General features: G+C 38.5%; 1 protein-coding gene across 1 annotated transcript; it reads right to left on the bottom strand.

Annotated features, from left to right (window-relative positions):
- Window positions 1–735: 735 nt before the first annotated feature.
- LOC139722193 (deoxynucleoside triphosphate triphosphohydrolase SAMHD1-like) lies at window positions 736–27570 on the bottom strand. Its single transcript, XM_071633509.1, has 11 exons — window positions 27497–27570; window positions 19990–20150; window positions 18872–19049; window positions 18059–18208; window positions 14971–15180; window positions 12711–12802; window positions 9683–9739; window positions 9042–9249; window positions 5164–5265; window positions 4540–4650; window positions 736–2978 (listed from the first exon to the last, which is right to left on the bottom strand). The coding sequence occupies exons 1-11, from the start codon at window positions 27509–27511 to the stop codon at window positions 2706–2708; spliced, it is 1557 nt and encodes a 518-aa protein (XP_071489610.1). The 5' UTR covers window positions 27512–27570; the 3' UTR covers window positions 736–2705.
- Window positions 27571–27831: the final 261 nt, after the last annotated feature.

Raw genomic sequence — 27831 nt, 5'->3', positions numbered from 1 at the left:
TTTTTTTTTATAATATTCTCACCAGGAGTGGCATCGCTCCTGGCCAAACTATTTTTAATGAGTTGATAGGAAGTCAGTCTGGACGATCTTTTCGTCTATCAGGGTTACTAATACCAATCATAAGACCGGTATATGTTTACAAATTCCCAAATGCAAGTGTACTCCTAAAACAACTGTACAAAGCTACTCTCCGAATTTGAAACTCTGCGTAGTTTCAGGTTTCAGATCAACAACAACCTTGTTTCATTTCCTTGCTATTACAAGCCATGCGCATAATATCGTGAGCAGAAGATGTTATATCAACACAACATTCATAAACAGTGGATTGCCGCTGAGCAGGATCTGTGGAAGGGCACTATATCCGTACAGGTGAACAATCTGATTCCTCGTATCTGGCCGTAATGGATATGATATGTTTCTCTTTATAGATTTATGTAACCTTTTCTTCCTAAAAGAAGATAACCCGCATTCAACGTCGGGAAGAGAGAGAGAGAGAGAGAGAGAGAGAGAGAGAGAATGCCTGCACTCGATACATTGATGCAAAACGAACGAACTGCAAAACAAACACACACAGTTTGTACTGATGAGATGAAAGGCAATTTTTCAATGAGAACTCTCAGATACATCAATTCAAAACAAACGGACTGAGAAACAAACACACACACCTTGCGGTACTGATGAGACTGGTGAAAGACAATTTTTCAATGAGAACTCAGAACTCCGTGTAATATACAGGTATGCTTACTTTGAAAAAAAAGAAGAGAATTTTAACTGCTTAAAATGAAGAACAAAATATGAAAAATAATTACACTGTATAGATTCCTAAGACCACTCCGATTCCAATTAACATGCCACAACTATTGTCACTATTATGGACACTTAAAAGTCAGCATGACCATAGAACAAAGCCGGCTCAAACTTACAATGTGAACCTGTAATTCCACAATTCACCCTTCGTTCGTCTTTAGTTCGAGATTCATTCTTACGTGTTTGAAAATTGCAGATTCAATAGTAGGATTATCATACATGCCACATGACTGTTTCTGAAAGAAACTTTACTACCTCATACTACAACGCATGATTAACACCGGGATTGCTCATGAATGCAGACTATAGAGCTATACTCAGTATCATGCAAATGGAAAGCAAATTCGTCAGTATCTATATATTGAGTACAATTTGTATTTATATATCTTAATATGTACATAATTATAGTTCTTAATAAAAATGATTTAAATAAACTCTTTCAAGGTTTTCACAGTTTCACGCTTCATCAACGTTGTTTTGTCGATAAGCAGTGTCGGTCTCATCACTTTGCCATAATTGCAAAAGTGCAGGCGGTGTAGTTCTTGACGCTCAATACTGATAGTTAATTTCATTTAAGCATTTGTAACAAACAATATCCTCATCAAGTAGAATATGTCTATCTTTTCCTCTCTATCTCTCTCTCTCTCTCTCTCTCTCTCTCTCCATTTTTATATAATCGATACGTGAAATAAATAACCATCCTCCGCTCTACTTTCTAATTCTCAGCTTCGGTTATCCGACATAGAGACTCGAATTTCACAAGGATTCAAGATAAATTTGATGGGCGTTCAATTAAGATTTACAAATGAGCATGACCACTTGAATTCAAGTGCATCAAAATGTAACTTAATATCCATGAATAAATGTAAGTAAACAAAAATGTAAATATAAGATAAAGTATGACAATACTTGAATATCTGATCACACGATATAAAATCATTAGGAACTGCAAGAAATTTGATCCCATCTATATAATCAATCGATTGTACAAATTTTGTCAGCCTTGTTTATTCAAATGATTTTTCTTTATCTTCATATTTCATTGACGCATTACACGCAAATCTTTTGATATCGTATAGAATCAAAGGTATAGTCACTATATTTGCCACCTTTAAAGCAATCACACATCACCAAAGTTCCTTTTCTTTATCATTTCATTATTTTGTTTTTCACGTACTTGCACGCACACTTGATATTGCAAAAATGGAAAAGGCAAGAGATAATGAGTAGGTGAAGTGATAACTGCACGTGTGCCTATACAACACGCCATCTTACAACTTACAAGTTCCACTTACAGGATAATGACCATATTGATCAAGCTAAATCCTCGTAATGTTTAAGATAACACCATCAGTGTCATTGTAAATAGGTAGTATGTCATCAGTTACATTAATTTCAAGGAGTCATTTGGCAAGTTCGATGAAACAGAAAACATACAAGAGCAAAGTGATGAATGTGTGATGATTATGATCTTGTATGAGGAATAATCGACAAGGTATGCGTACTGCTTCTGTTTAAACTAACTTTCTTTGTCCGAAGGGAAATCAAGGATATAGTCATTCACTATCATGGTATCATGGTATGATACTTATCCACTCAATCGTATCCGCGAAGTAAAACGGACTCAGTGTAAATCACCTCTCATTTTCATCATACACAGTCAACTACTGTGTACCAAAAATCATAATTTTCTAGTTTTGTGCATATTTGATGCGTTTCATCGAAGAAGAAAGTGAAATGAATTGAATTGAATAGACAGTCTTGAAGACAATTTCTAACAGAGTCCAACAAGTTGAAAGGACAAAAAAAAAAACATTTTGAACTATCTGAAAACAGCAATATATTATGACAAAGCGGTACCAATGATTCTGATAATCGTTGTAACGACAAGTGAGCAATCACATCGAACTCTGATCAGTTGGATGCGAAAAATTCCGCTTCGGCACTTGGCTGACTGCAGCCTCCGGCTCCTCGGCTTGAGAGGGCTGGCGACTCCGCTGCTTCGTTGGTGTGCCTGGAACATTGCGTTCCAGTTTGATTTTCTGTGCATGATGTTTTTCAAAGTCCTCCCTAGCTTTCTTCAGAACATCATCGGTAACCAAGTTCCGGCTGTAGATGCGAACTGTTTTGTCTTCGATTTTATCTTCATCTGATGGCACATCCACTGGCCACTGTGAGTATGATAATGCATCAAGTTACAACAGAAACCAAAATGCCATACCAATACAAAGCAACATACCAATATCATGTCTCGACTTCATAGCGACAAATGAAGTGTAACGAAATCATTGTACTGATACTCCTGACAAATAAAGCTATACGCATAAGATGTGCGTCGACATGCAGAATGTTATATAACTTCACACTCAAACAAATTAGACCCCGTTTACAGTGCGAGGCTCGGCCGCGGCCGAGCCGCGGCCCGGCCCAGTCCCGCTTCAGTGTAAACGCGCAAAAGGCCAAATGCGAGGCCAAAATTGGCCTCGCATTTGGCCTCGTCTGGAGGTGGTCTCGGCCGCGGCCGAGCCGCGGCTGAGCCCGGCCTTTTCTCAGTGTAAACGCAAACTGGGCCAAATGCGCGGCCAATTTTAGTCTGGCTTCCAAACCCTCTGCCTGTACTATTTCGCTAATCAGGATATTAACCCCCTCAACGTCGAAAAATAGCATAGTTTAAGGTGGTTTTGTCCTGCAAAGGATTTTTTCCTTCGACAAAGGCCTTTGCCCGAACGGCGACTTCGTCGCCACGGTATTCAGTTGGCAAAGGGTCTGAAAACCAGACAATACCAAATTGCGTTTGTTTACAAGCAGAGCGCCACTACAACAAAATATTGAAAGGTTTGAATTAAAAGCGCGGCCGAGCCCAGCAGTGTAAACGGACAAAATTGCGGGGCTCGGCCTCGCAATTGAGGCTGGGCTCGGCCGCGGCTCGGACCAGCCCCGCACTGTAAACGGGGTCTCAGGGGGCATAATCAACGCGAAGATGCAGACATAATGAGACCGTGATTTCAAGGTTGTTTTAAAGGTCCTGTTTACCTTTGGGAACATTGATTTAGAAAATTTCAAGATATCACATTTGATGTATTTAAATACTACATAAAATATTTGCAATAAAGCCTGAAATATAAGGAGATATTAGTATTTTTCTCATTAAACCATAACTGTAGACGGTTAACTATTGTTCACATTTTGTCTATTTAACAATACTTAACATTGATTACACGGATTCAGATTTTACAGTGGTTGTTTCTATACCAGACTCACATTTTGGAACTATTTTAAAGCACTAATACTGGGTTGTTGTTTCACCTGCAAATGGTTAATTATGCCTCTAAGGCTCAATTGACATTTTCAAGTCCTGATTCAATTCAATTGTTTGATGAGTAGTTACATACATTTCAAGCGACAAACCCCTTCTTCATTTTCACGAAACTTCAATACTTCTATGAACATTAGTGATGACTGCAATCCAGCAACATGGCAAGTTTTGTAAAAAGGTGACTACTAGTATGTAGGAAGGGAGCTGAAATGAAGAGTGGGTGGTTATAATATGTATTTTTATGTGTACAGTGTACGTGTCTACATGTATCTGTTTACACACATTGTATATTATAAATCATGCGTGTTTCCGTTTCTTGTCTTCGTCTATTTCATTTGTAAATCAGCCATATTATGACCTTGCCTGCGCTTTTTGCATGTCCCTATTATACAAACCGATATCCCTAACCCCTTTACCTTTTTCTCCGGCAAGCATTCGGCCTTGTCTCTGTCTGTGTGTGACTTCGTGTAGAATGGGATGTGCTCAAACGGGTTCTTTGTCTGCATGCCATATGTGAAGCTCGACACCTGTTGTAATATAAATTGATCGCAGTGCGCATAAGTTAAAATGTCTCTGTCTGGCAGAAAATACACATTCTACATAGAACATCAATGGGACATAATCATTGGTCAAATTTCCTGCGTCATAATGAGTGTACAGTAATGAATAAATGAAAATCTAAGTAATCGGTGGGGCACGGCATTATAATACCGGAGGACAACAGGAAGGGTGCCACATGTATATCAATTTAATTCAATTTAATTCAATCCATTTCATTTCAATTCAATTCAATTCAAACTATATTTTCACTTTTTTCAACATTTTCCTTGAATGTCAAAGTGGAAAAGAATAATGCAAAATTCAAATGAAACTTTTTACCACAAAATTGATTTCACTTTCTTTTTCTTATTCATCTTATTCCATATCATACTATAGAACGCATTAATATGCATTAGAAGAAACGCAGGATCATAACAGATGATAGAATTTGAAGAAAAAAGAAATGCCACGAAGACGTTCGCAACATAAGGCATTTTTACCTCCACGACAAGGTTTTCTTTTTTCCAAATTCTTTCATCTGGAGATATGTCGTCGTCGTCTACTTCGATGAGTTTCTTTATTTCCGCTCTGTCTGTCAAGTACTGCATGGAGAAACATTATTGAACTGGTCAGTGGGATTTACGATCAACTTACAATATACAAGTGTAGTGTAAAGGCCGTGTTACACCTTTCCGGGCAAGCTACGCGGGTTTGTTGCGAGGAGGAATTTTCCAGTACGCAGGAGAATTTTCCGGGGACGGACAAGAGTGTTTGCGAGTTTCGCACGTGTTTCTTACCTGCTGGACGCGTGCTACTTACCTTCTACTTGCGTGTATTCCGTGTTACCTGCCTGAGAGCTTTGAAACCGATCCGTTTTCTGTTGCGAGCGACTTACAGGTACTGAGAAGTACCTGCGTTGGAGTTGCCTGAGAGGTGCTGCCGGTAAGGGTCTCCTGCTGGTGTTCCGCGTGTACCTCTGCAAACGAACCCCCACGACTCACTCGGAACAAGTTTTGAGCATGCTCAAGGCCTTGTCATACCGTATCTGGGGAAGTTTTGCGGCTTGACTTGCGGGGAAACAAATTTGCTACCAGGAGCTCTCCGCAGTTGGTCTGCACCTGACAGTACCTATCTCGCCTGTAGTTGCCGGAAGGTACGCACGAAGCCCGATTTAACCGCAGCCAAGTTTTGAGCATGACCAAAACTTTTCCAGGTACTTCGCAGTCCTCGTATGCAGCCAAGATGATGACATTCTGTGGGACTTCTGTCATTCCTTCACAGGAATTCCTTCACTGAGTTGTCAGCCCCCACGCGCCTGGCACACAGGTCACACAGTATACCCGCAAATAGAATTTAAGTAGAACGCGTCCAGCAAGTAAGACACATGCACTGACTCGCCCAAATCCTTGTCCGCCCTCAGAAATTAGCCGGTATATGCTGGAAAATCCCTACACGCAACAAGCCCGCGTAGCCTGAAAGGCTAGAAAGGTGTGACAGGGCCTTAATGTTGAACAATGCATGGAAGCGTGCTTACGTGTTTGCTCGTTTTGTTTTTGGTGTGTGTGTGGGGGGGGGGGGGGGGGGGGTTTCCACTATATGACACTGTGCATTGTAGGAGTTTTTCATCTTCCACCAACAGCACACATGAACAGTCAATACTGTGTATAATGCACACGCGTTAGTATGTTTGTGTTTTCTTCTTTCAGCAGTATATCAGTAATTAGAAATCAGCATTTGAACACTTTAATTCCATAAAAGGGGACTATCAATTAATAAGGTAATCAATGTCAGAATGCATGGTGTGCATTCAACTTGATAACATCAAGACAGAGGGTGAATCCCCGCCTTTGGTTCACATATTTTACAAACTTGTCGGTTTTCTCAGTTACGTGAAGAAGAAAGAAAAGCGTTGCTATAGCCTTTATTTTGGCAACATACAATGATACACTCAAAAAAGTTTGCTCTGAGATAAAGAATCTTCATCCAGCATTTTGAATATAAAACAAATGTTGTGTTCTTCACAAACTTCGCTCTGTTAACTTTTTATACTTCCGCGCCAAGGGTGTATTTTTACAACTTGTCTGTCCGTTCGTCAGTTCTGCCTTATTTTCGTTGTATAGCGAAAAAAATAAATAAAATTATAATAATATTTATATACTGGCAGTATATTGGCAGATTTTCTGAGAAATGACTAAGGGTATGCTATTACACGCACTGATAGCACTTGGCCATAATAAGTCAAAGTCAAACGTTCTTGACCTTTGGTTGAAAAAAGAGAGAGAAAGATTAGCTGAAATGTCATCTGAGAATATCAAGTAGTAATACATGGACCGAAAGATAAAATGAGATTAACAGTATTCATGTACTTTTGGCATTAAAGTGTTAAATGGTGGTGAAAGGTCACGGTTAAGGTCGAAGGTCACTGAGCTTTTGCCAAACGTGTCAAAAATGTATCCAGCCATGGCTTCAGCCACGAATGACCAGTGGTGACGTCAGCTGGTGGACAGGATAAAAAATAAACTGAAAATTATCTATATAGTTGTAGGACGTCAAAGGTCAAACGTTCAAAATCATCTGTACTGCGGTTAAAAGAAAGTGTTTTTTTCCAGCCATAACTTCAGTCTAGAATGTCTAGCATTAATTTGAATAATCAGGAGGTTATAATTCTATATATCCGATTTGATAAGTAGAAATAGATCGGAAAATATGTCCCCAGCTCAAAGGGTTAAAGATTAATTATTGGTTAGTGGTAAAGATCAATGAACCTCATCAGAATAAAATGGAGGACCCAGTACTCATTGCAAGTGTAATCATAAGGATTGCCTCAAAAGCTGAGGCACCCTTGTAGATTGCGCAGCAGCCGATTTGCTTCAGCTTTTGACTGTCCGTTTTGTTTTCGTGCGTCATGCGTAGTCCGTTGTCTCTATGGCGGACGAAATACGTCATAAAAAAAGCACAACTATGCAAGTGTACAGCCACGGAAGAATGGATGTCAGGTTTTAATGCGTCTGTCAAATATACAGTTTCGTCTCCTATATACTTGATTTGATTTCTGCATTCCTTTTTGTTGCAAGAACATAACAAAAGCCAATTAAACAAAGTTATTGAGAAATATTTGGACAGTGAATATGCATGGAAACGGGTGAATGATTGACTTAAATGTACAGCACTGTTTTCTTGGTGATACAAAATAACTAAAACGAGCAGGTGTCATTATTTCATGCAACAAACAAAAGCAATATTTCACGTACCTGCTTTTCAAGAGACAAATCAAGCAAATGTAAATGGCATATTATAGCCATGATACTATATCTAACAAAACGTATCAAGAATCATTCCTGGGGGTAGGGAAATATGAGTTCACGGCCATAACTGAAGTAACATTCACCTCATCACACTGATACACAAAATAACACTCAACGTAAAAACCAAGATTCATCCCAACACAATGCACACCGCACTGCACCGCACGTCCTTCGCACAATTACTTCCCACTCAGTGAGTGGCAAGATTTTCTTTATGTATCTCTTTATTGTGCCCTTTGCACAATTACCCCCCACTCAGTGAGTGGCAAGATTTTCTTTATGTATTTCTTTACCTGGGGCCATCATCCTCGTCAAGCTTAGCTTATGATGATGGTCCCCTGCATTTCATTTTTATCATTTCCTATTGCTTCCTTTCATATATGATATTCGTTCTTGAAAAAAAAAAAAAAAGAGAAAATGTATGTAAGATCCAAACGTTACGAATATTAGCTGTGTAAATGACTATGTAGGTATTTTGTTGATTTGTTGATTTGTATTGATTTTGAAATGCAGAAATAAAAGCTGAACTGAACTGAACTGAACTGAAATAAACTTGTTCAAATCATTCAGGTGCCTCCCCCCCCCCCCCCCCACCCCGGTGCCGGCCCAACAAACCAAATAATAAAAGCGAGCAATTGGTGGGCACCTGAGGCGAGTAACAAGTTGGAATATTGAGCAAAGGAATAAAACTCAAGGAAGGAATACACAGCTGTTGAGATGGTTATGGGTCTAGGAAGGTGCCCCGAATTGAGTAAACGTAGATTTAGAGGTAGTATACCATACCATATTGGATTTAGATTCACTCAGAAAAAAAGAGTATAACTTGTTCAAGACAGTGGTACATTATAGGTATAAAAGATAGAACTTGTTCAGGACAGTGGTACATTAGGCATAAAAAGGTGCACATTTAGCAGTAAACCTTCTGAGGGAGAATACCAAAAAATTGTTTGAATTCATTATTCACTTGGAGGTCCCACATTACAGAGGAAGAAAGAGAAGGAGCGCGCGAGCGCGAGAAAGAGAAAAAACAACAACAAACAGATAAAGACAAGGATAGAGCGGGGAGAGGATACCTCTGTCTGGGCATGAGGGAGCTCGATGATGCACTGGTAGAGCTTCCTCTCATGAATCCTCTTGACAATCTTGCGCGCGTCCCTCATGCCCCTGTCTTGGGACGCGGAACGGACAATTTCATTGATGACGCAGTCGGTAACCTGGGAAAATGCTTCCGGGTCTTTCACACTCTCCAGAAGGTTGTACGCTTTTCTGGCACCACTTGGACTGTGGATGCATAATAATTGGAATGAATAAGGTGTGTTACAGTCATCTCATATGTCTCAATGAAATAATATACATTCCGACTTTGTACTTTGTATTTGAGAGGAAATTGTCATGTCCGTAATTTCAACTGGCAAACTGAAGTAATGATTAATTTCATAATAATTCTACATAGGCAGTTATATTTAAAGCTGTTTATACTTTTTCCGTAAGTTCTTTTTTTTTCAGCTACACACACAAAAACAACACCACACACACCCACGACGAAAAGAGATATTTGCACGGCTGGTATTCTTCATAAAAATTCTGATGATTTGCCCTTTAGCATAGTTTAATTTAAATTGCACAAGCACGCCCTACTGCTGAAAATTTCTGTCAAACACAGCTCGCCATCTATAATGACGGTGAACGGATATCTCTCTGTATCAACACTCACTCCTCTACGCCTTCAAATATGATATGCTCTGCCGCCGCCTCCATCGCGTCCTTGTACCTATAAAATAAAATATATAAAAATGTATAGTTTGTCCTGACATTTCCTTGTTTTTATATCTAAACATATCCATTTCAAGAATTATTGCGGGGGTACATCGAAAACTAATAGATGTCAAAATGACTACACATAAGTATAACACTCTGCAAATTAACATGATTGCTGTAAAGCAAGATGCACGTACATGGGTTAAGGAAACAACTCTCGTATGGTATTAATCATTAATCCCTGAAATACATAATGCATGGAAGTCTGTTGGGTTCGACAATGACGCCCGTGACGTCGGAGCTGGGAGCGGATTTCAAAGGCGGACGAGCAGACGCAGCCACATGTTGTGTACGCAAAAGCAGAAGTAAGGTCAGGGATCTTCTCCTTGTGGGCTTTTCGTTTCTGGCTCAGGCTCTTAAGGTGCTTTTCCTCAAACAGTCTAACACCCTTTTGGACAGCTGGACGCTAGGGGCCGTACAGCAGAGAGGTGATGACGAGTGCCTACAAGACTGCCAGCTAGGTGGAAAGTCTGATGCCCCGTTCACCCCACACACGTGTCCAAAGTCTGCCAAACGAAGCTTCTGATTGTGCAAGCCTCTTGGAGACTTCTTTGTCTCTGCAGACTAATGGTCAGTTCCAAGGCTTTTGCTGCTTCTTCAAAACAAGTGGCAAGTTCTTGCAGGTCTGGTTCATGCAATGCTGCAAGCTCACAATTGTCTGCAAACAGGAAGTCTCTCACAAGGGCCTCCAGGACTTTTTTTTTCTTTCTCCTTCAGACGTCTAAGGTTGAAGAATCGGCCGTTACGTCTGTAGCGAATAGTGACACCAGCGCATCACTTGGTCATTGCGCAAGAGAGCATGGTAGGAAACATGAGGCTGAAGAGTGGTGTGAGAGCAATCCAACAGCCTTGCTCACGCCATTAGGGACCGGGAAATGGTGGGAATGGATCAGAGACATCTCCGCTTTCCACAATGCAAGCTATCATATCATCATGAAATGACTGGATGATTCTGACGAGCTTTGTTGGGCAGTCCACCTTGGACAAGATAGCCCACAGGCCCTCCTGGCTGACCGCGTCAAAAGCCTTCGTCCTGCAGGTCCACAAGGAGGATGCAGAGGTTCTGGCTTTGTACACGGCACTTCTCATGTAGCTGCCGTTCTGCGAACACCATGTCTGTATAGTTGTTCCCGTGTTGTTCTGGGTTTCTGCCAGCGTTGGGGGTCATCAAGCGAGGCCAGGACTGCATGGGCGCTGTGGCATACCTTGGATGGCCTATTAGTTGATCTGGAAAGCACTGTTTAGCAGGTGGCTAAAGTGTTTACTCCAGTGCTTATGATGTTGCTCTACACAGTAAGCAAGGTTCCGTTGGCAGAGCGCACATGTGCCTTTGCAATCGGCGTATAGGGCCATAAACGTATTCCAGCCCGACAATGAATCTTTTAGAGTTATGCTCGTCGGGGTACTGCTTTAGTTCTACAGCCATGTTTTTCCATTATATTTGTGTTTTATCTGTCGCAGCTTAGTCTGCACCTTTCCTCTAATGTTCTTGAGGCGGTCAATCGTGCTTGACTTGTGAGTCTGTGTCGTTGAGCCACGCTGTGAAGGCTTCTTTCTTAATTCTCCTGGAAGAGGGTGGTGATCTCGTTGTTATCAGACCAGTCTTGGTGTGTCCGTTTCGTGTGGCGAAGGGTATGACTGGCAGAGTTACACGCATCCTTGAAGTTGGCCCAGGCTTTATCAAACTTTCTCTCTGCTGGCAGATGTGCAAGTGGGTTTGCAAGGTGTGGCAATGAGGGTCTCTTTTGTTTTTGGCTCATTGAATTTCTGGACGTCCAGTTTCTTTTTAACATCAGCTTTCCAGCATCTGTGTCTGCTGACGATGGAAAAGGCCAGTCTGCACCTCAACAGCAGGTGGTCTGTCCAGCAGTCAGCTCCCCTCATTGCCCTCTTGAGGCAAACATCCTGTGTGTCACGGCGCCTGGTGATCACGTAGTCAATCAGGCACCAGTGCTTGGATCTTGGGTGCGTCTAGGTAGCCTTTTGGATGTCGGGAAGTTGGTACAGGTAGGGTGTTGGTGATGGTGAGTTCCTGTTCAGCTCAGAAGGTAAGTGGCAGTTGGCCTTTGGTGCTCTCATGGCCAATGCCATGTGGCCCGATGACATCTGGCCAAGACTGTATGGACATTTCTGTCTATACGGGCATTGTAGCTTGTCCTCTTTAGGATCTGATCGTGTAACACTTTGGCTATAGGTATACTGATAGAACAGTTCTTTTTGCTCCAGAGAGTAATGGAGGGGACGTAAGCATCGATAAGTGTCAGGTGTCAATGTCAAAGCCAACTCCTGCTTTCCTGCGTTCATCCGATGACCAAAAGAAAGTGTATCCAGCCCCAGCCTCTCCCCTGTGATCTCCCCTGTGTCTGTGGGAGGATTTTTAGTTCTTCTTTCGTATTTCTTTCATGTTTCCACCGCGTGGTAGATGACCAGTCAGCTCCGGTATGCTGACGAGGCAAAATTTCTTTTAGGTCACCTTTTCTAGCTCCTTCCCCCTGAGGGAGAACAGTGCGCCATCGTGTCACTGCCGGCAACCAGAGATAGCGTATTGGTAGTGTCGCTACCCGGAAATCAGCAGATGACAGGTTCGAGTCCCGTGATACCTTTTTCTGACATGCTTGTTAAATTACAGATCAGCAGTTGCGATCTTACAAATTGAATTTGTAGAGGGAGACGAAATGAAGACAATTCACCACTCAATACCACTTTTGTATGCGTTTTTAGCACTCCATTTAAAAGTAGCTACGACTATAATGAATGAGCTTCACTTTGAATACTTTTTAACCTGATACCAAGGTGGTTAAAAACTAACAACGTTCGATTTTCTCACAAAGCTTTTTGACACACTGCAGCTGATGACAAAGAGCATTTCTTTCTTTTGAAGCTATCCAGTGCCCAAGTTTCATTTGCAATCATAAATTTCTCACATGATCGCAACCGCAGTGCTGACTCGATGCTGGTAGGCAGAGTAGTGGAGACGACGCCTAGTGAGGAACATGTGGTTCAAATCGGCTGCAACCTGAGAAAAGAAAGTCAAAGAAAACCAGAAATGTTGTTATGGAAAGCGGAATCCCTCCGATAAAGCACATCATTTTCGTAATTGCAATTGTCAAGAAATTGAAATGACATGTTTGAAAGTTCAATGACAAAAATTCCTATATGTGTTGAGTGGTTATAATACATATACATTTACATTTCTTTAACCTACTTTACTTTGGATTGCAAAGTTGGTTCAGAGACCAATATTTTGGGATGATTTATGATTGCGCTGTTTAAAAAAAAAAAATTGTCGATGTTTGACCTCATGACCATATGATTATTAACAGAGAAGCCTACAGTTGATCAAACAACATAAGCGTCTAATCTCCACAAGCTTGACAAATTTCACAGAAACAGGGAATTAGCAAAATTGTACCATCTTCAGCTTTCAATTGTCTCTTATCACCCTTGACCCTTAACCCCTGAGCTTTGATCTTCCAATCATTGGCGGATCCAGGCGGGGGCACGACCCCCCCCCCCCCCTGACTTTTTTGTTAATGCAAAAGAAATAAAAAGACAAAATCGGGGAGCGTTTTACCCCTTTAAGTTTGTAAAGGGGCACCCCTTTTCACTTGACTTTTAACATCGACCCCTTACTTATGGATAAATGGTGGAAATCTTCCCCTACGAAATAGTTGCGCGGTAATGCATGTAGGTGCACTGATTAATTTCAAATGCATGAAAACAATGTTATTTCAGGAAAAATAGTGTAAATTTCAGCATTTTCACCTGACCTTTGTTCCTTGACCATGGGCTTATTAACTTCCAAAGGCAATCATTGCCATATAAGTTTGATAAGCGATTTCGAAAATATGCAGGAAAAAAGAAATAAGTTTTTATAACATTTCACTTCACCTTTTACCTTCTACCTTTGCCCCCATGACCAAAGGGGGAAGAGACTAGTATATAATAAAGTCATATGAAAATACATATGAAAATACCTTATGGCACTGCACAGATACTGAAGAAAAAGTGAAGTTTCAGAAGTTGACCTCGACCTATGACCTTTGACATTTAGTACGTCTGCTTCATTCACTCGTAAATACATTATAATGCCAAGTTTCATTTGTATACCTGGGACGGTTCTTAGTTTACATCGTCCACGAAATCAATTAACCAGTCAAAAAAACGAACGAAAGGTCGGACGGACGGTTACAGCTCGTTATTCCGAAGGTTCCTTATTCCGAAGGCTCTTTAGTCCGAAGATTCGTTATTCCGAAGGTTCGTTATTCCGAATTTCATTTTCGGATTAACGAACCTCTAGGAATAGGGAATTTGTGTGTTTCGGATTAACGAACCTTCGGAATAACGAACAGCACCGGGACGGACAGCCCAAAAACACGATGCTTCCGTCGACACTTCGTGGTGGACGCATGGAAATGAGTATGTATTATTGTATAAACTACTAGTAGTACCTGCCTGCGGCTTGCACGTGTATTTTTGTTTGATATAACTGGAGAGTAGTGTAAGAGAAGAGTCACGTCGCACAGAGTGTGTGATAACACTTTTATTTACCACCATGTAACAACGAAATACGTGGTCTTGTACAGACCCGACGTTTCGTAAAAACGATGGATGGTTTCAGAACTGTGGCAGTGATTGTGATTATGTTCTTGGGTAAGCGTTACAAGCCGATAATACAGGGACTGCTAACAATGTACAAGTGGTTATTTCCAAGCCAGCTACAAACTGAGAAATTGTTACACAAGAACATGTTGTCTGAAACCGCGATTTATACATTGTATTGACAAAAATCGTGTACCATGACATTGGTTTCTCTTTGTGATTACTGCCACTAATCATTTCTTCGAATCACAATTGTTTACGTCACACATTACAGTATCTTCGTATCGGTTAACATCCTCATGCAGTTTCTCTGAGTGATTAGTTCATATATAATCTTTGGTAGTTTTGTATCAGTACATCCAGTGATTATTTCCAATTTAGTGTTATGTTAACAAATTGGAAACTGATTGCCACGTGTAGAGCAAGGCGAACAAGTAAACAACAGAGGGGAAAAAACAAATAAAGAAAAACAATTTAATCCACTGTGATAACAATAGCCTTCAATTCAATTGAATGAATAAACTATTGAATTATTGACATAATCTATTGATTTGTATGGGACAGAATGAATGAAACCATCACCTTATCTCTGTAGCAAAGCTCTTTTCTCACGCTTCCATCATTTTGCTCTACCTCGCAGACTTTCACGAAGGGAAGGATTCGCTGAAAGTCGAAGGATGAATTGATAGCAAGGAAGAGAGCGTCTCGAGCCAAGTAGTCCCATTTATCTACGTCGATTCCGTTGACGGTGTTGTTAACGATCTGATACAGGAAGAACTTCTTCTCTCGGATCTGTATAAACGGCAATTTATTTTCACTGTAACTTCTGAATTTGCTGAAACTACGCCAACCCTTTTCACTTTGTAGGGCAACTGCATGTGTCTATACAGACTGCATTTAGCTTATTAGACGTATACTATATCCGTGTGAAAAGCTGTTTATTTCATGATATTTGAACGTTTGCCATTCCTTAATCTTATCTATATCTGTTCATCCTCGTGTGTAATTTGAACATTACATTTAATGGATTTACCACGGTACAAATGTAACTACAATTGTACTGTTATATCATTAACGATATTCGCATTGTATATACACCCAGCAAAAAAAAAAGCAAAAACTTTTTCAAGTTTATATTTCTCATAGAATATTTGACTACAATTTAATATACAAATTACCGTATGAAAGGTAATTTAAATGACTATCAACTTGGTAGGTCAATAAAAGGGAAATATTATGCATGAGCGAACACCTTTGTTTATGAATTTAAAACCAAAAAAGTAAAAATTGCAAAATTGAACAAGTTGTTAATCATGAGTAAGTGCTCTTCTAATAATGTAACAAAAAGAACAAAAGACAAATTTGACACAATATTAAGCATGAATTAACTTGCAAAAATAAACACATGATCTCTCTCTCTCTCTCTCTCTCTATATATATATATATATATATATATATATATACACTCAGCAAAAAAAGAAAGTAAACACTTTTTCAAGTTAATATTTTTCATAGAATATTTTGATGGAAGTCATTGTGTCTTATAACATATTAAAGGTTATTTAATTAGCTATCAACCCGGTAAGTTTATACAAAGTGAAACTTTACGCATGAGTGAACACATTCGCTTTTGTTCAGTTCAGTTCAGTTCAGTTTTTATTTCTGCATTTCAAAATCAATACAAATCAACAAATCAACAAAATACTTACATAGTCATTTACACAGCTAATATTCGTAACGTTTTGATCTTACATACATTTTCTTTTTTTCAAGAACGAATGTCATATATGAAAGGAAGCAATAGGAAATGATAAAAATGTTCTCCAAGGCAGAAAAGTAAAAATTGCAAAAACTGACATATTGAAATTTATTTGCAAATGCCTGCCAAGATAGCAATTATATCAAAAGACCAATTTAACGCAATGAGAGACATGAATGAAAAAGCAGAAATAAGTTTCCGTTCCTTCGTTTCTCTGTATATTCTAAAACGAAAACATAGTGGGAAAACTGAAGGTGGAACATAACAGATATTCTAACTTTAAATGACATAGGGAGTAAGCCTTAAAGGTGATAAATTCGATGGAATTTCTTCATTTCACCTTTTGATTAAGGAATGTAAGACTGCATAAAACAAATTAGGGAACCAAATATTATTTTGAATTTTCTTAATTTGGAATAACGCATCAAATCTAACTTTCTTTCTTACCATTGCCTTTTCTCTTTTGACTATGGATTTGACAAAAGATTTTTCAATTTCTTCCATTATTTTTTGTCTTTCCTTATCTTTGGAGGGTTACAGACACATTATAGAGATCATAGGTTGAGTTTTGCAAATTAATTTGCATTTTTATTGTGTTTAATTAAATTTATTGTCTTTTGTTCTCAATGTTATATGGAAGAGCATACACGCTTGAATAACAACTTGTCCATTTTTGCAATTTTTACTTTTGTGCCTTGGAAGAGAAAAACAAATGTATTCACTCATGCGTAAAGTTTCCCTTTTATTGACCTACTATATTCATAGCCAATTAAATTACCTTTAACATGACATATAAAACACCATTATTAGCCAAATAGTCCACGAGAAAGATCAACTCGAAAAAGTGTTTACTTTCTTTTTTTGCTGAGTGTATATATATATATATTTTTTTCTTAGTCCAAAAGATCAATTAGGGCTTTAAATAATGATGGAAAATGAAGAATCTTCTGTCGAATCCAAATTCAAATGAAAAGAGAGAATAAGCACTATTAACAAAAGGAATTTGAATTGATTTCTCAAATTAGGAAAACTATGATTAATATTTGCCTCTTGAATTTTTCTCATTAATTCTTGAATTAATAGATTAAAAGAACTAAATAAAAATATCATGTTCATTTAATAATCTTTGTGCCCTTACTCCCTATGCTATTTGAAATTTGAGTTGAAAGAGAATTCATATTCTTCCCCTTTATTTTCCAATTTTGATTTTGTTTGACGTCATAAAGAGATAAAGAGAATGAAAGATTATTTTTTTCTATTTCATTCACATCTCTCATTGTGTTTACCTGGTCTTTTATCATTGTTATCTTGATGGGCATTTACAAATAAAAGACAACATGCCATTTTTTGCATATTTTACTTTTGGGCGTTGGAGGTCAAAATCGAATATGTTCACTCATGAGTAGACTTTCCCTTTGTAATGACCTACTAGGTTGATAGCCAATTAAATTACCTTTAATATGGTATGTAGTACATTGATTTTTATCAAAATCTCTTATGAAATATAAGAACTCTAAAAGTATTTATTTTCTTCTTTCTTTCTTTCTTTTTTTTTTTGCTAAGGGTATATAAATTATGCACAGAGGGCTACAGGTCAATACTCGGTATAACAAATGATGGGAAATACACTTCTGGAACTTAACCAAGTTGTAGAAAGTAAAGGGTTATTTTCATGGATAGTCATTGCGGCAGGAGGGGAGACATGCCAGTCCACTTTGCAGCAGTCAATATTGCTTTTGTCTAATCCAGGGCCATTGTTCTCTTTCTCTCGAAAAAAAAAAAGCAAGCAAACAGGCAAGCAAATAAAAACGGAGGTTTCATTTCAGGATTCACAGGTATATTTCCATCATGAAAAGCTATTCATGGTTATCTATAATAGACATCGACGGAATAAATGAATAGCATCTTTACCAGTTTCCCGTCAGGGCGTCTGCTCTTTCCGAGAATGAGTTCACAAATAAATTCCCGTTCATTCTCGTAAACGCCGACCTCGTCCAATTTTCCCTCCAGTCCATTTCTCGTGATCAGGTGTTTAAACATCTTCACAGACTGCTCCTCATGCTTTGAAGTGCATAAGATTAGAAAAAAAAAGTTACTTCTTTTTATCCTTGTAGTGCATTTTTTTTTTACGTTTTTGTCTATCCCTGTCCTAGCTAGATCACCGTTATAAAGTGAGGTCATATTTTAGATGTGGCGTGTTGCTTGAAAATATCAGTAAATTTGATGCTTTCATTTCCTACAAGCTTGTCTTTCACGTGGGTCCCTCTTTCCATTAACGCAATTATTTTTATATTGAATGAACTCAATTATTTTGAACAATCAGTTCCACAATGTATGTATTTTTTGTAACATATTGTACGATTTGTTTTCATTGAATTTGTACAACAAACATTTGTTATTAAAAATCAAGTTTCATTTGAATTGAAAAAAAAAATGAATTTCCATTCCCACTTCACATTCACATGTGAGTTTGCTTGATTTTTTAAAGGTGCTAAGCAATCCTGCTAAATAAAGCAAGTACAGTAAAATAAACCTGTTACAAGAAAAGTTGAAGTCCCATTAAATATTACGAATCAGCCCAGTTAAGTTACTTACACTATATACTATGATTGTAATATAATTACAAAATATGTTTTAAAAAGCCTAAAAGTAAAAGATAGATCCACAAAGATAGTTCTTATGAGCCCTTCTCCATACGAGAAATCTTCAGCGAGTCATACACACCTTCCATGGATCCCCATCCTGTTTGGGGATTATTTCAGCAAATATGTGCGAGAATGGCCCATGACCTAGATCGTGGCAGAGAGCGGCAATTTCCACGCAACGGGTCTCTGTTTCGATAATCTCTACTTTGTCTTGAAGCTTTAGACTGTTGACGAGTTTTCGCGCCAGAAAGCACACTCTGGAAGAGAAAAGTAGGCCTACGTAAAAAGGTTTACGTTGCAAACTTTTTCTTCCCGCTTCGTATACACCACATGCAGAGCTTTTATTGTCATCATCATGTATTTTACCCGACCAGATAAAGAGATAAGGATACATAATTATTATCAACATTACAAACATGAAACAAGCCAGAATGAACATTACAAATGGATACATTGCACTGCATGTAACACAAAATAAATAACTAATCTTAATTATGTACCAAGGTGATGGCTTTTAACGCGCTCATATGAAATGATGCCCAGTTTTTTGTTTTGTTATTACTAAAAAGTACTTTTTGCATGTAAAGGAATGTGTGTTATGCTACGAATAGTTAAAGTTTGTATACGAAATACTGATATACAAAGTCAGCTGGTCTCTATTTGACTCGCGGTCGGACAGGTCTCATATTTTGTATAGTACAGATATGAATATGTGTCAGAATTAACTTTCTTATCTTTCATGATACACAATTTCGGAGACTCTCTTACACGATCGCTTTATGCGTCAAGTTTCTTATTTCATGACGTAGCATGAAATCAAAGCAGTTTCGGATGAAAGATACCGAATAGATAATTCAAAATTTGCCCTGCTAATTCGCTATGGAAAATCATTTAACCTCCCTGATTTTCTTTGTGGATGGTAAGAAGATTGTTTAAATCCAAGCATTTTGGCTCTTTTCAGTTGTTCATGAATATGCCTATTTGTAATCAAGTACCCTTATTCGGCTTTTGAATGTTAAATGAACCATCATCCGTTGTTGGTTGTAATCTTGATGTACTGACCATAATTTGACATGAGCATACACAGAAAAGGAAGTTCGTTAGACTTAACAGTAAAGTGTTACGAGTCACCCCACGTCTTCTTCATCAGATATAGGGAAGAAAATGTATGAAGAATATTGGTCTGAGCAACCTTACCCCAAGCAGTGTTCGAATCTACTGTGCCCTGCACTTGGGTAGACGTAGCTCACGGTGCCGAGTTGTTTGATGAATCGCAGCCGCTGGAACTCGGGTGTGTCGATAATCAACTGACAATAGGGAGGCAGCTGTATGTTCCCATACACCGGGTCGTTAATAACCTGTTAAGTTAGATATACATGTGTTAGTAATCACAAATGAAAAGTTTTGAAATCGTTGATTTAAAAAAAAAATCCAAAGGCTGGCCGTAGGGGACATTGGGACATTTCATATACATAAACATTTAAACATTTTGACATGGTTTTTTTTTTTTCATGAATAAGCCGATCTTTGATTGATGAGATCGTGAGAGGCCATGAGACGGTCACATTGTGTTACTTAGTATTCAGGAGGTTCGTTTTTCCGAAAAGGATCGTTATTCCAAAACTGGCAAAATAAAATGATTACATTTTACATGAGGAAAACTGCTGTCATCGCCTCCACAATATTAACTTGATACTGATTTATACAGAAGCGATTTTGTTGATTTTTTTTTCAATATGAGCTCACTAAGTATCATAAGCAATTCTCAGGATCATACGCAATTCATTTGACATATATTTTGTTATCAAGAGGACGTCTAATAATTTAATGAGCCTTTTATTCTCATGTTTGCTATACATGTAACTTGGATTTGATTACGCCACGGAGCTTCCTTTTAAAGGAAGTAAAATTCCGAAGTGACTGCACTATTTATCCCCCTGATGCGATAGACATTGCAGTTGATGAAGGGTTCTTTGCCTGGAAAATGACGATTAAAAACTGCCGCAAATTAGGTTGTTACTGTCATTGAGAACAAACTAAAACCATTAATGCTCACTGGAATACAGCAATGATCGAAGGTTTGCCTGAAATCATTCTCATGTTCACAGTTTTACGGATGTCCTCATAGGAAATGGTCCATAAGGTTTATAAGGCCCACAAAGTATCAGTGTAACAGGATGTTGAGAATGCTCCTTTTGTTTTTGTTGCGCACCCTCCATATCCATAATCATTCATAATATGGTACATCATGTACATAGATTATATAGGACATAAATTTGTAATCGTATGCCTGTGGAATCATCGACCTAACCATATTCGTCAAACTGATATGATTCACAAACGTTTTAACATGAAGCAGATGACTGGGTTTTCCCCAGCCTCGTTAGACTCGAGACATCGATCGTCAGCCAGAGCCTGTTTTTACACAGGGTACGGTCTAAGGGTACGGTGAATCGTATGGTCAATCTTCATGAGACATGCAGGCCCCAATACAAGCCACCGGTTTGTATAGGTTTTCTCGGCCAATATCGCACTTTTGTCAGTCCAATTCCTAATTGCTGCATTCAATTTAGCAAAATTTAGCGTAGATGACATGTTCGGTAGTTCAATTTTATGATCTCTTCATTCAAATTAATTTTGGAGCATTCAAATTACCTTTAGCCTCATTCTAATTAACACTTTTTCAATTGAAATTCGTAAAACAAGCACCATTTCGTTATTCGTTCATTCAATTTAGAATGATATAGTCACGTGATCACGGACATGCCGCACTCGTTCATTCAAATTCATTTTTGGGCATCCAATTTAACATCTTTTGCAGTCAATTTAGCACGCATGTTTATGCTTTGGTTCTTTCTTTATTTTTTGTCAACATAGATATTGTTTTGCAAGCGTCATTACATTTCATATTTTTGTACTTATTTTAGAGATTTTGGCAACAGTTTTTTTTTTCAATGTGCTTAGTGATTAGTGATTCTTCCAGTCCGAAGATATAGTGCATCATGTGGCCACAACTTATCTGGCCGTTGAGTGCTTTATTCCGAGTGTGTCGGCCAGTTCTAGAAAGTCAAGGTTATGATCATCAAATGTTTCTATAATTCTTTTTCTGTCTTCTTGAGAAATACGTCTGTATGTAACTTGTGCTGTCATGACTGTAAGAAGATGAAGTTAATCTGTAGTATTGGTACATGTAGGCCTAAAATGACATGTATGAAAGAAAATGGGCGTTACAGAACAACAAACTCGAGTTATATATGGTAAAGAATATAATACTTTTACTGCTTAACAGTGCGTGGATGAAACAAAAAGTCACACGGAAATACACGTTTAGATTTTATCACCTTTTCAAAAAAGAAATAACATGACGTTAATTTGAATGAACATGTTAGGAATTTGACTGCCCACACGCGAAATTGAATGACTGAAATACCCCTTTCGGCCAGTGTTGGCGAATTTGAATGACTGAAGAGCACGTGCCAATTTGAATGCTCGTTTTACGAATTCGAATGGCACATGTGCGAATTTCTTTGATCGAAATGCTAAATTGAACGACCAACTTGCAATTTTGAATGACAGAATATGCAGTGACGAGGATTTTCGCTAAATTGAATGAACCTTTTATCAAATGGACTGACAAAAGTGCGAAATTGGCCGGGAAAACCTATATTATGTTATGTAGTATGTAGGCCTATACGGTTTCATGGATGCATTCATTAATAGACCCCCACCTCTAATAGATATTATCTATTCATTCATTGTTTGATATACACATGTAAATACTGCTATGTGATATTGATAATGGCTTAAATATTGGTCGCAACTAGACATATCAATAAGACTCATTGTATGAAGAACAAACAAAGAAAGTATAGCCAACATTGTTAAATCTAACTTACATACTAATGAAAATGCAAAATTTATTTATGAGACCACCAAAAACAATGTTTATGAAAACCGGAATAAAGCAGTGATTTAAGGTTTCCTCGAAAGCATGGGTAATTCTCATGTTCACAGTTGAACGGATGTCTGGAAGAATGATCCAGGCTAATTTCCGCTTAAGACTAAGACCCACAAAAGATAATTTAAAAAAAAAAATGATTTCCTTAAGGAATGATCCGGGTTAATTTCCGCTATAAGGATTATGGCCCATAATGGATAAGCATCAAAGGACGGGGAACGTTTCTCTTTTCTTTTTCTTTTTTTGTTGCGCATCCGCCAAAAGCTTGAATTTATTTAAGGACACAAATTGGTAACCGTACAATGATTTTGTCTGTGGAATTATCGACCTCGCCACTTTCATCAGACTGATTTGAAATTTTTATGTAGCCAGACATGAGGCATGCAGGTGACTGGGTTTTCCCCCAGTCTCGGTAGAGTCAATGCGAGACATCACTCTGTGATCCATGCATGACACAAGCCACTGGTACGTGTGTATAATGTATGTATGTTTTCTTGTATACATTCATAAGCAGGGTCCGTGGAACGTTCTGACTGTCTGTGTGTGTGTGTGTGTGTGGGGATGGGGGGGGGGGGGGAGGGGGAGGAGGAGGGTAGATGATGGGCGTCGATGGTGCCTCGAGCCCCCTTCCTGTCAGCTTCGACTTAGGAGGAATCTCTTTCCGGATCCCGTATGGGAGAGTCATGGGTTTTGTGTGATTTTTTTAAGAATCGATTTTTTTTCACTGTTTTTTTTCTAAATAATATGTATAATAAGAGAGAGCAAAGCTTGTATTGGAAAAATCTGAAGTGGACTCACTCGTGGTACAGCCTTCAATCATGTTTAACGCTTTCCAAGTTGTTCCTGTTCAAAGCCGTTCTAAAATCATAACTGTTTTGGTAAATTCCATTTGCAGCCGTTTCATATCTAGGCTCTCACCAAGCTGTTTATTCTGTACATCTACTGGTGATTTCGAAATATTACAATGGTATTGAATGAATACAAAAAGCGTTTCACAGTTTCACAAGTGTTAAAACCTTAAATTCATACTGAAATGTCCATCTTCCCCCACCCCCAAACTCCCCCCCCCCCAAAAAAAAAATAAATAAATAAAAAATAATAATAAATAAATAAATAAATAACTGTCTCGTGAAGCTTTCGGCATTCACTATAAAATCCATTGCATGGTGTTTGGGGGAATCGTTCCCTCATAAATGTGGCCATTTCCCCAAATGTTTCCGAAGTAAGAAGTACACGGGGACAATCTTTCCAAATCTGAGCCATCAAGGCAGTAGGCCTACTACTCATAGATATATAAATGCAATCAAGGGGGGTGATATTCAAGTCAAAAACCTTTCAGAAGTCAAAAATTATTTTCATTTTTTATTTTTCATTTCATTTGATTTTATTTCGAGTGAAGAAACATAATGTATTGTGTCTGCCTCGTGAAAAAAAAGGGAAAGGTTTTGTCTCCCAATAGACTCATAAAAAAAACTTTCATACTAGTACAGTGTCGTGTTGTCCGTTGTCTCAAACCAGGTGTCATGTAAGGTGTGCATTAATGGGCCTACATGATGAATTCAAAGCTTATGGAAATCTGACAAGATCTACCTCGCGTGCAATTTTTTTTCTTTAAACTTTCTACAAGATTATATATCGACAAAAGACTGGTAACCACGTAATGTATCCATAGTTACCGAATATGTCTTATTTTAACGACTGCTTTATGTTTGCTAAACATTTGGACTCTGATCAGCTTTGTTTTTGTTTTGTTTTGTGTATCTGTGTGTGTTTGTTTGTTTTTGTTTTTGTTTTTGTTTTGTCTCTCTTTCAATCATTAATTCAGCTTCGAATATCAGAAGTGTAAATTGGCTGCAATATCAGATCTGCACCAAAAAGAACATAGCCAGCTGGCACAATACCTTTGAGCTCTTAAAGGGAGTAGTGTCAAACAAGTCTTAATGTGTTTATCACGAAACGGTGATATTACGTACCCGAAATGAAAGATGTGTGAATGCCATAATATTATGAACCTTATATATACAAACCGTCGACCACTGAACTGTATGTAGTTGTTCACTTATATTAACTTGATCTCACTTGCGAACGTTGAACGGAATTCAGAAAAGCTGTATCCTTTGCTTGTAGTCTAATAACTTATCAAGGATGTTTTGATGGAGCAAGTGGTTTTGATAGCTGCTTTCTAAAATTGTGTAATTTGTTCGTACAAAATATGATTTTTTTTAAACTATTATCTTGTACATCCAAATTAGATGATATTTAGAACCTGGTGTGAAATTGTAAAGTTGCTTAAGTCATTGACTCATTTAAGAGGGTATAGGTTGCACCTGCTACCAAAGAACATGCCTACGAGCAAACTACAAATCGTACCAGACAATGAACCAATTATTTTATGAAGATATTTGCAATGATTGCAACTTAAACCACTTGTATCATAGCAATGGGAATTGAAAAACAAACAATTTGATAAACTACGAAGATTCATAAACTGCGCGTGTATGCGGAGAAAGGAATTTAGCATTCTTTTCTCAATTTCCACCTCTCTTGTCTGGTGGATCAATGTCTTTTGTTCATGATCAGTTTCTGTTGCGTTATACTGTAAAAGTATAAATTTTCATGGGCGATATTATGTTGGGCGCTTTCAATGCGCTCCACTTACGCTTTACGCGTTGCCATTACATTAAGGTTACTTCAGCGGGCTATTTGTGTTATTGGAAAACATGCAAGTCTCCTATCAGAATTCAGAATTCGCACAGGTGTTGCAAAGTACAAGCACTCACTAAGTTTGGGATGGGAACAGCTGATACGCTTGGCGGAATATCCATTCAAGCTATATACTTCCCACTTCATACGATGTTTACTACTAGGAGAGCCGTACCAAAGCATGATGCTATCTAGCCATTCAGCGCCATGGAAACTGGATCTAAACAACCTAACCTGGCACGAATGTCTGAGAATAGTATTATTGTTCCTAATGATCATGCTTGAACCTGGCTCCAACCCAAGCAGTAACCATGGAGCTACACAGCTTCATGGTCTGGGGGGCATTTCATGAAGCATTTTCGTCCGACAACTTGTCGGACAAAAATGCTCTCAACCAATCAGATGCAAGGATTTCAGTAGCTTTTAACATTTTGTCAGACGAAATATCTGACAAAACGCTTCATGAAATGCCCCCCTGATGGTGTATCAAACAAAAGACTGTGGCGCAGACAAGTCCTCAGACCTGGGGGTATGACTTGTTGCAAAGAGAGGTGATCAAAATGAACACTATGTTCATCCTCCCTCCCCCCACCCCCCCCCCCCCTCCCCCACACATTAAAGGTATTGTTTACCATTAGGGGGCAGTGACGTAAAATGTTCCGAGTTATCACGATGCAAAATGTGTAGGTCAGTTGTACCACAAAACATCCTACCATATTTACATATAAAAAATCGCGATAAAGCCTAAAATATAAGGAGATATGACTGTTTTTCTGAATACACTTAAAACTGCAGACGGAATACAAACAATTCAATTAAACAATTAGATGCGCCTTTACAAAATTACAGGGTGCGCACTCGCCCCTCCCATTTTTTTCCTTTTTAATTCTTTTGTTTTAACAAGAGATAAAGTGGGGGATGCCCGGTGCGCCCCCTCTGGATCCGCCACTGTGGAACTGAAATTCAACGATCTGGTGCACATTGTGGGTGAACAGTTGGAATATATGATCAATCAAAAAGTGAGCTCAAATGAATATTCGCGGAAATTTGCGATGAAAGTAAATAATTGTGGTATCTGCAGCAATCTCTTTCCATGTCTGTGTCTTCACAGTGTATCATACGGTCGAATGAGATGGGTATAGAAGAGGGAGGGTGTGGGAATATAGGGGCATCCCCCTCCCACACGAGGGGTCCATCTCCGCGAATGAATTTTTGCATGTTTAGAATTGAAATTAAACCCTCTGGTGCACAAATTTGGTGGGATTTTAGGCCGGGAATTGTTTCTATCAACAACAAAAATTAAGAAAAATAAATATTGAGGTAAATGGTAACCTCACCGTTCAGGTGTTTCTATTTTGTTGTTTTTGTTTTTGTGGGAGAGCAATAACAGAGGCACTAGCTCGCTTACGGTATGCCCAGGGAGGCGGAACCCTTCCAAATCCCTGATGTGCCATTTATAGATTATCTTGTGATCAAGAAACCAACCCATTAACTGAGGCAGAAGAAAATCATTTTAAGGAATCACAAATATGAAAAAAAGACAATGTGAAGAGAAGAATATGATGAAAGTGACAAAAATGGTTATTTACTACTACTTCTAGGTATAGGTACCTCTCTACTACTACTACTACTACTACTACTAATGATAACAATAATAATATTACAATATTACAATGATACTAATAGTAATCATAGGAAGAAGATGGTTAATAATAATAATACATAAACAAAAGAATATGCTCTATTTACAACACCGAACCTCCCCCCCCCCCAAAAAAAAAAAAAAAATGAGAGGGGAGACAATATTTATTGTACATGGCATCACCCACCTTGCGATCTGCATGGGGGAATGCATCACTTCGCACCACTGCTGTGACATCACTTCGATACTCTGTGCTGCTTGGAGGACCTAAGTCTATTTTGCATCGAACGACAGGGTCCTCGTAATTTTGTGGTAAAAGAAGTAATGATTCAACCTATAGGATGATATGTAACAATTAGGCAAAAACACACCAAAATAACTAATGATCCGTTATCACCTACCTTTGGGGCATCCATTGATAATAATATCAGTGACGCCCAGTTGTTGAATCACCTTCACGGTCACGGGCCTTCTTATTTATATATATATATATGATCAATCAAAAAGTGAGCTCAAATGAATATTCGCGGAAATTTGCGATGAAAGTAAATAATTGTGGTATCTGCAGCAATCTCTTTCCATGTCTGTGTCTTCACAGTGTGTTATACGGTCGAATGAGATGGGTATAGAAGAGGGAGGGTGTGGGAATATAGGGGCATCCCCCTCCCACACGAGGGGTCCATCTCCGCGAATGAATTTTTGCATGTTTAGAATTGAAATTAAACCCTCTGGTGCA

The sequence above is a fragment of the Diadema antillarum genome, unplaced genomic scaffold (assembly GCF_040938485.1).
Source record: "Diadema antillarum isolate AM-2024a unplaced genomic scaffold, OU_Dant_1.0 scf00000160, whole genome shotgun sequence".
NCBI lineage: Eukaryota > Metazoa > Echinodermata > Echinoidea > Diadematoida > Diadematidae > Diadema > Diadema antillarum.
Note: the sequence above shows the minus strand (reverse complement) of the source record. Positions and strands in the feature narration are given on the sequence as shown.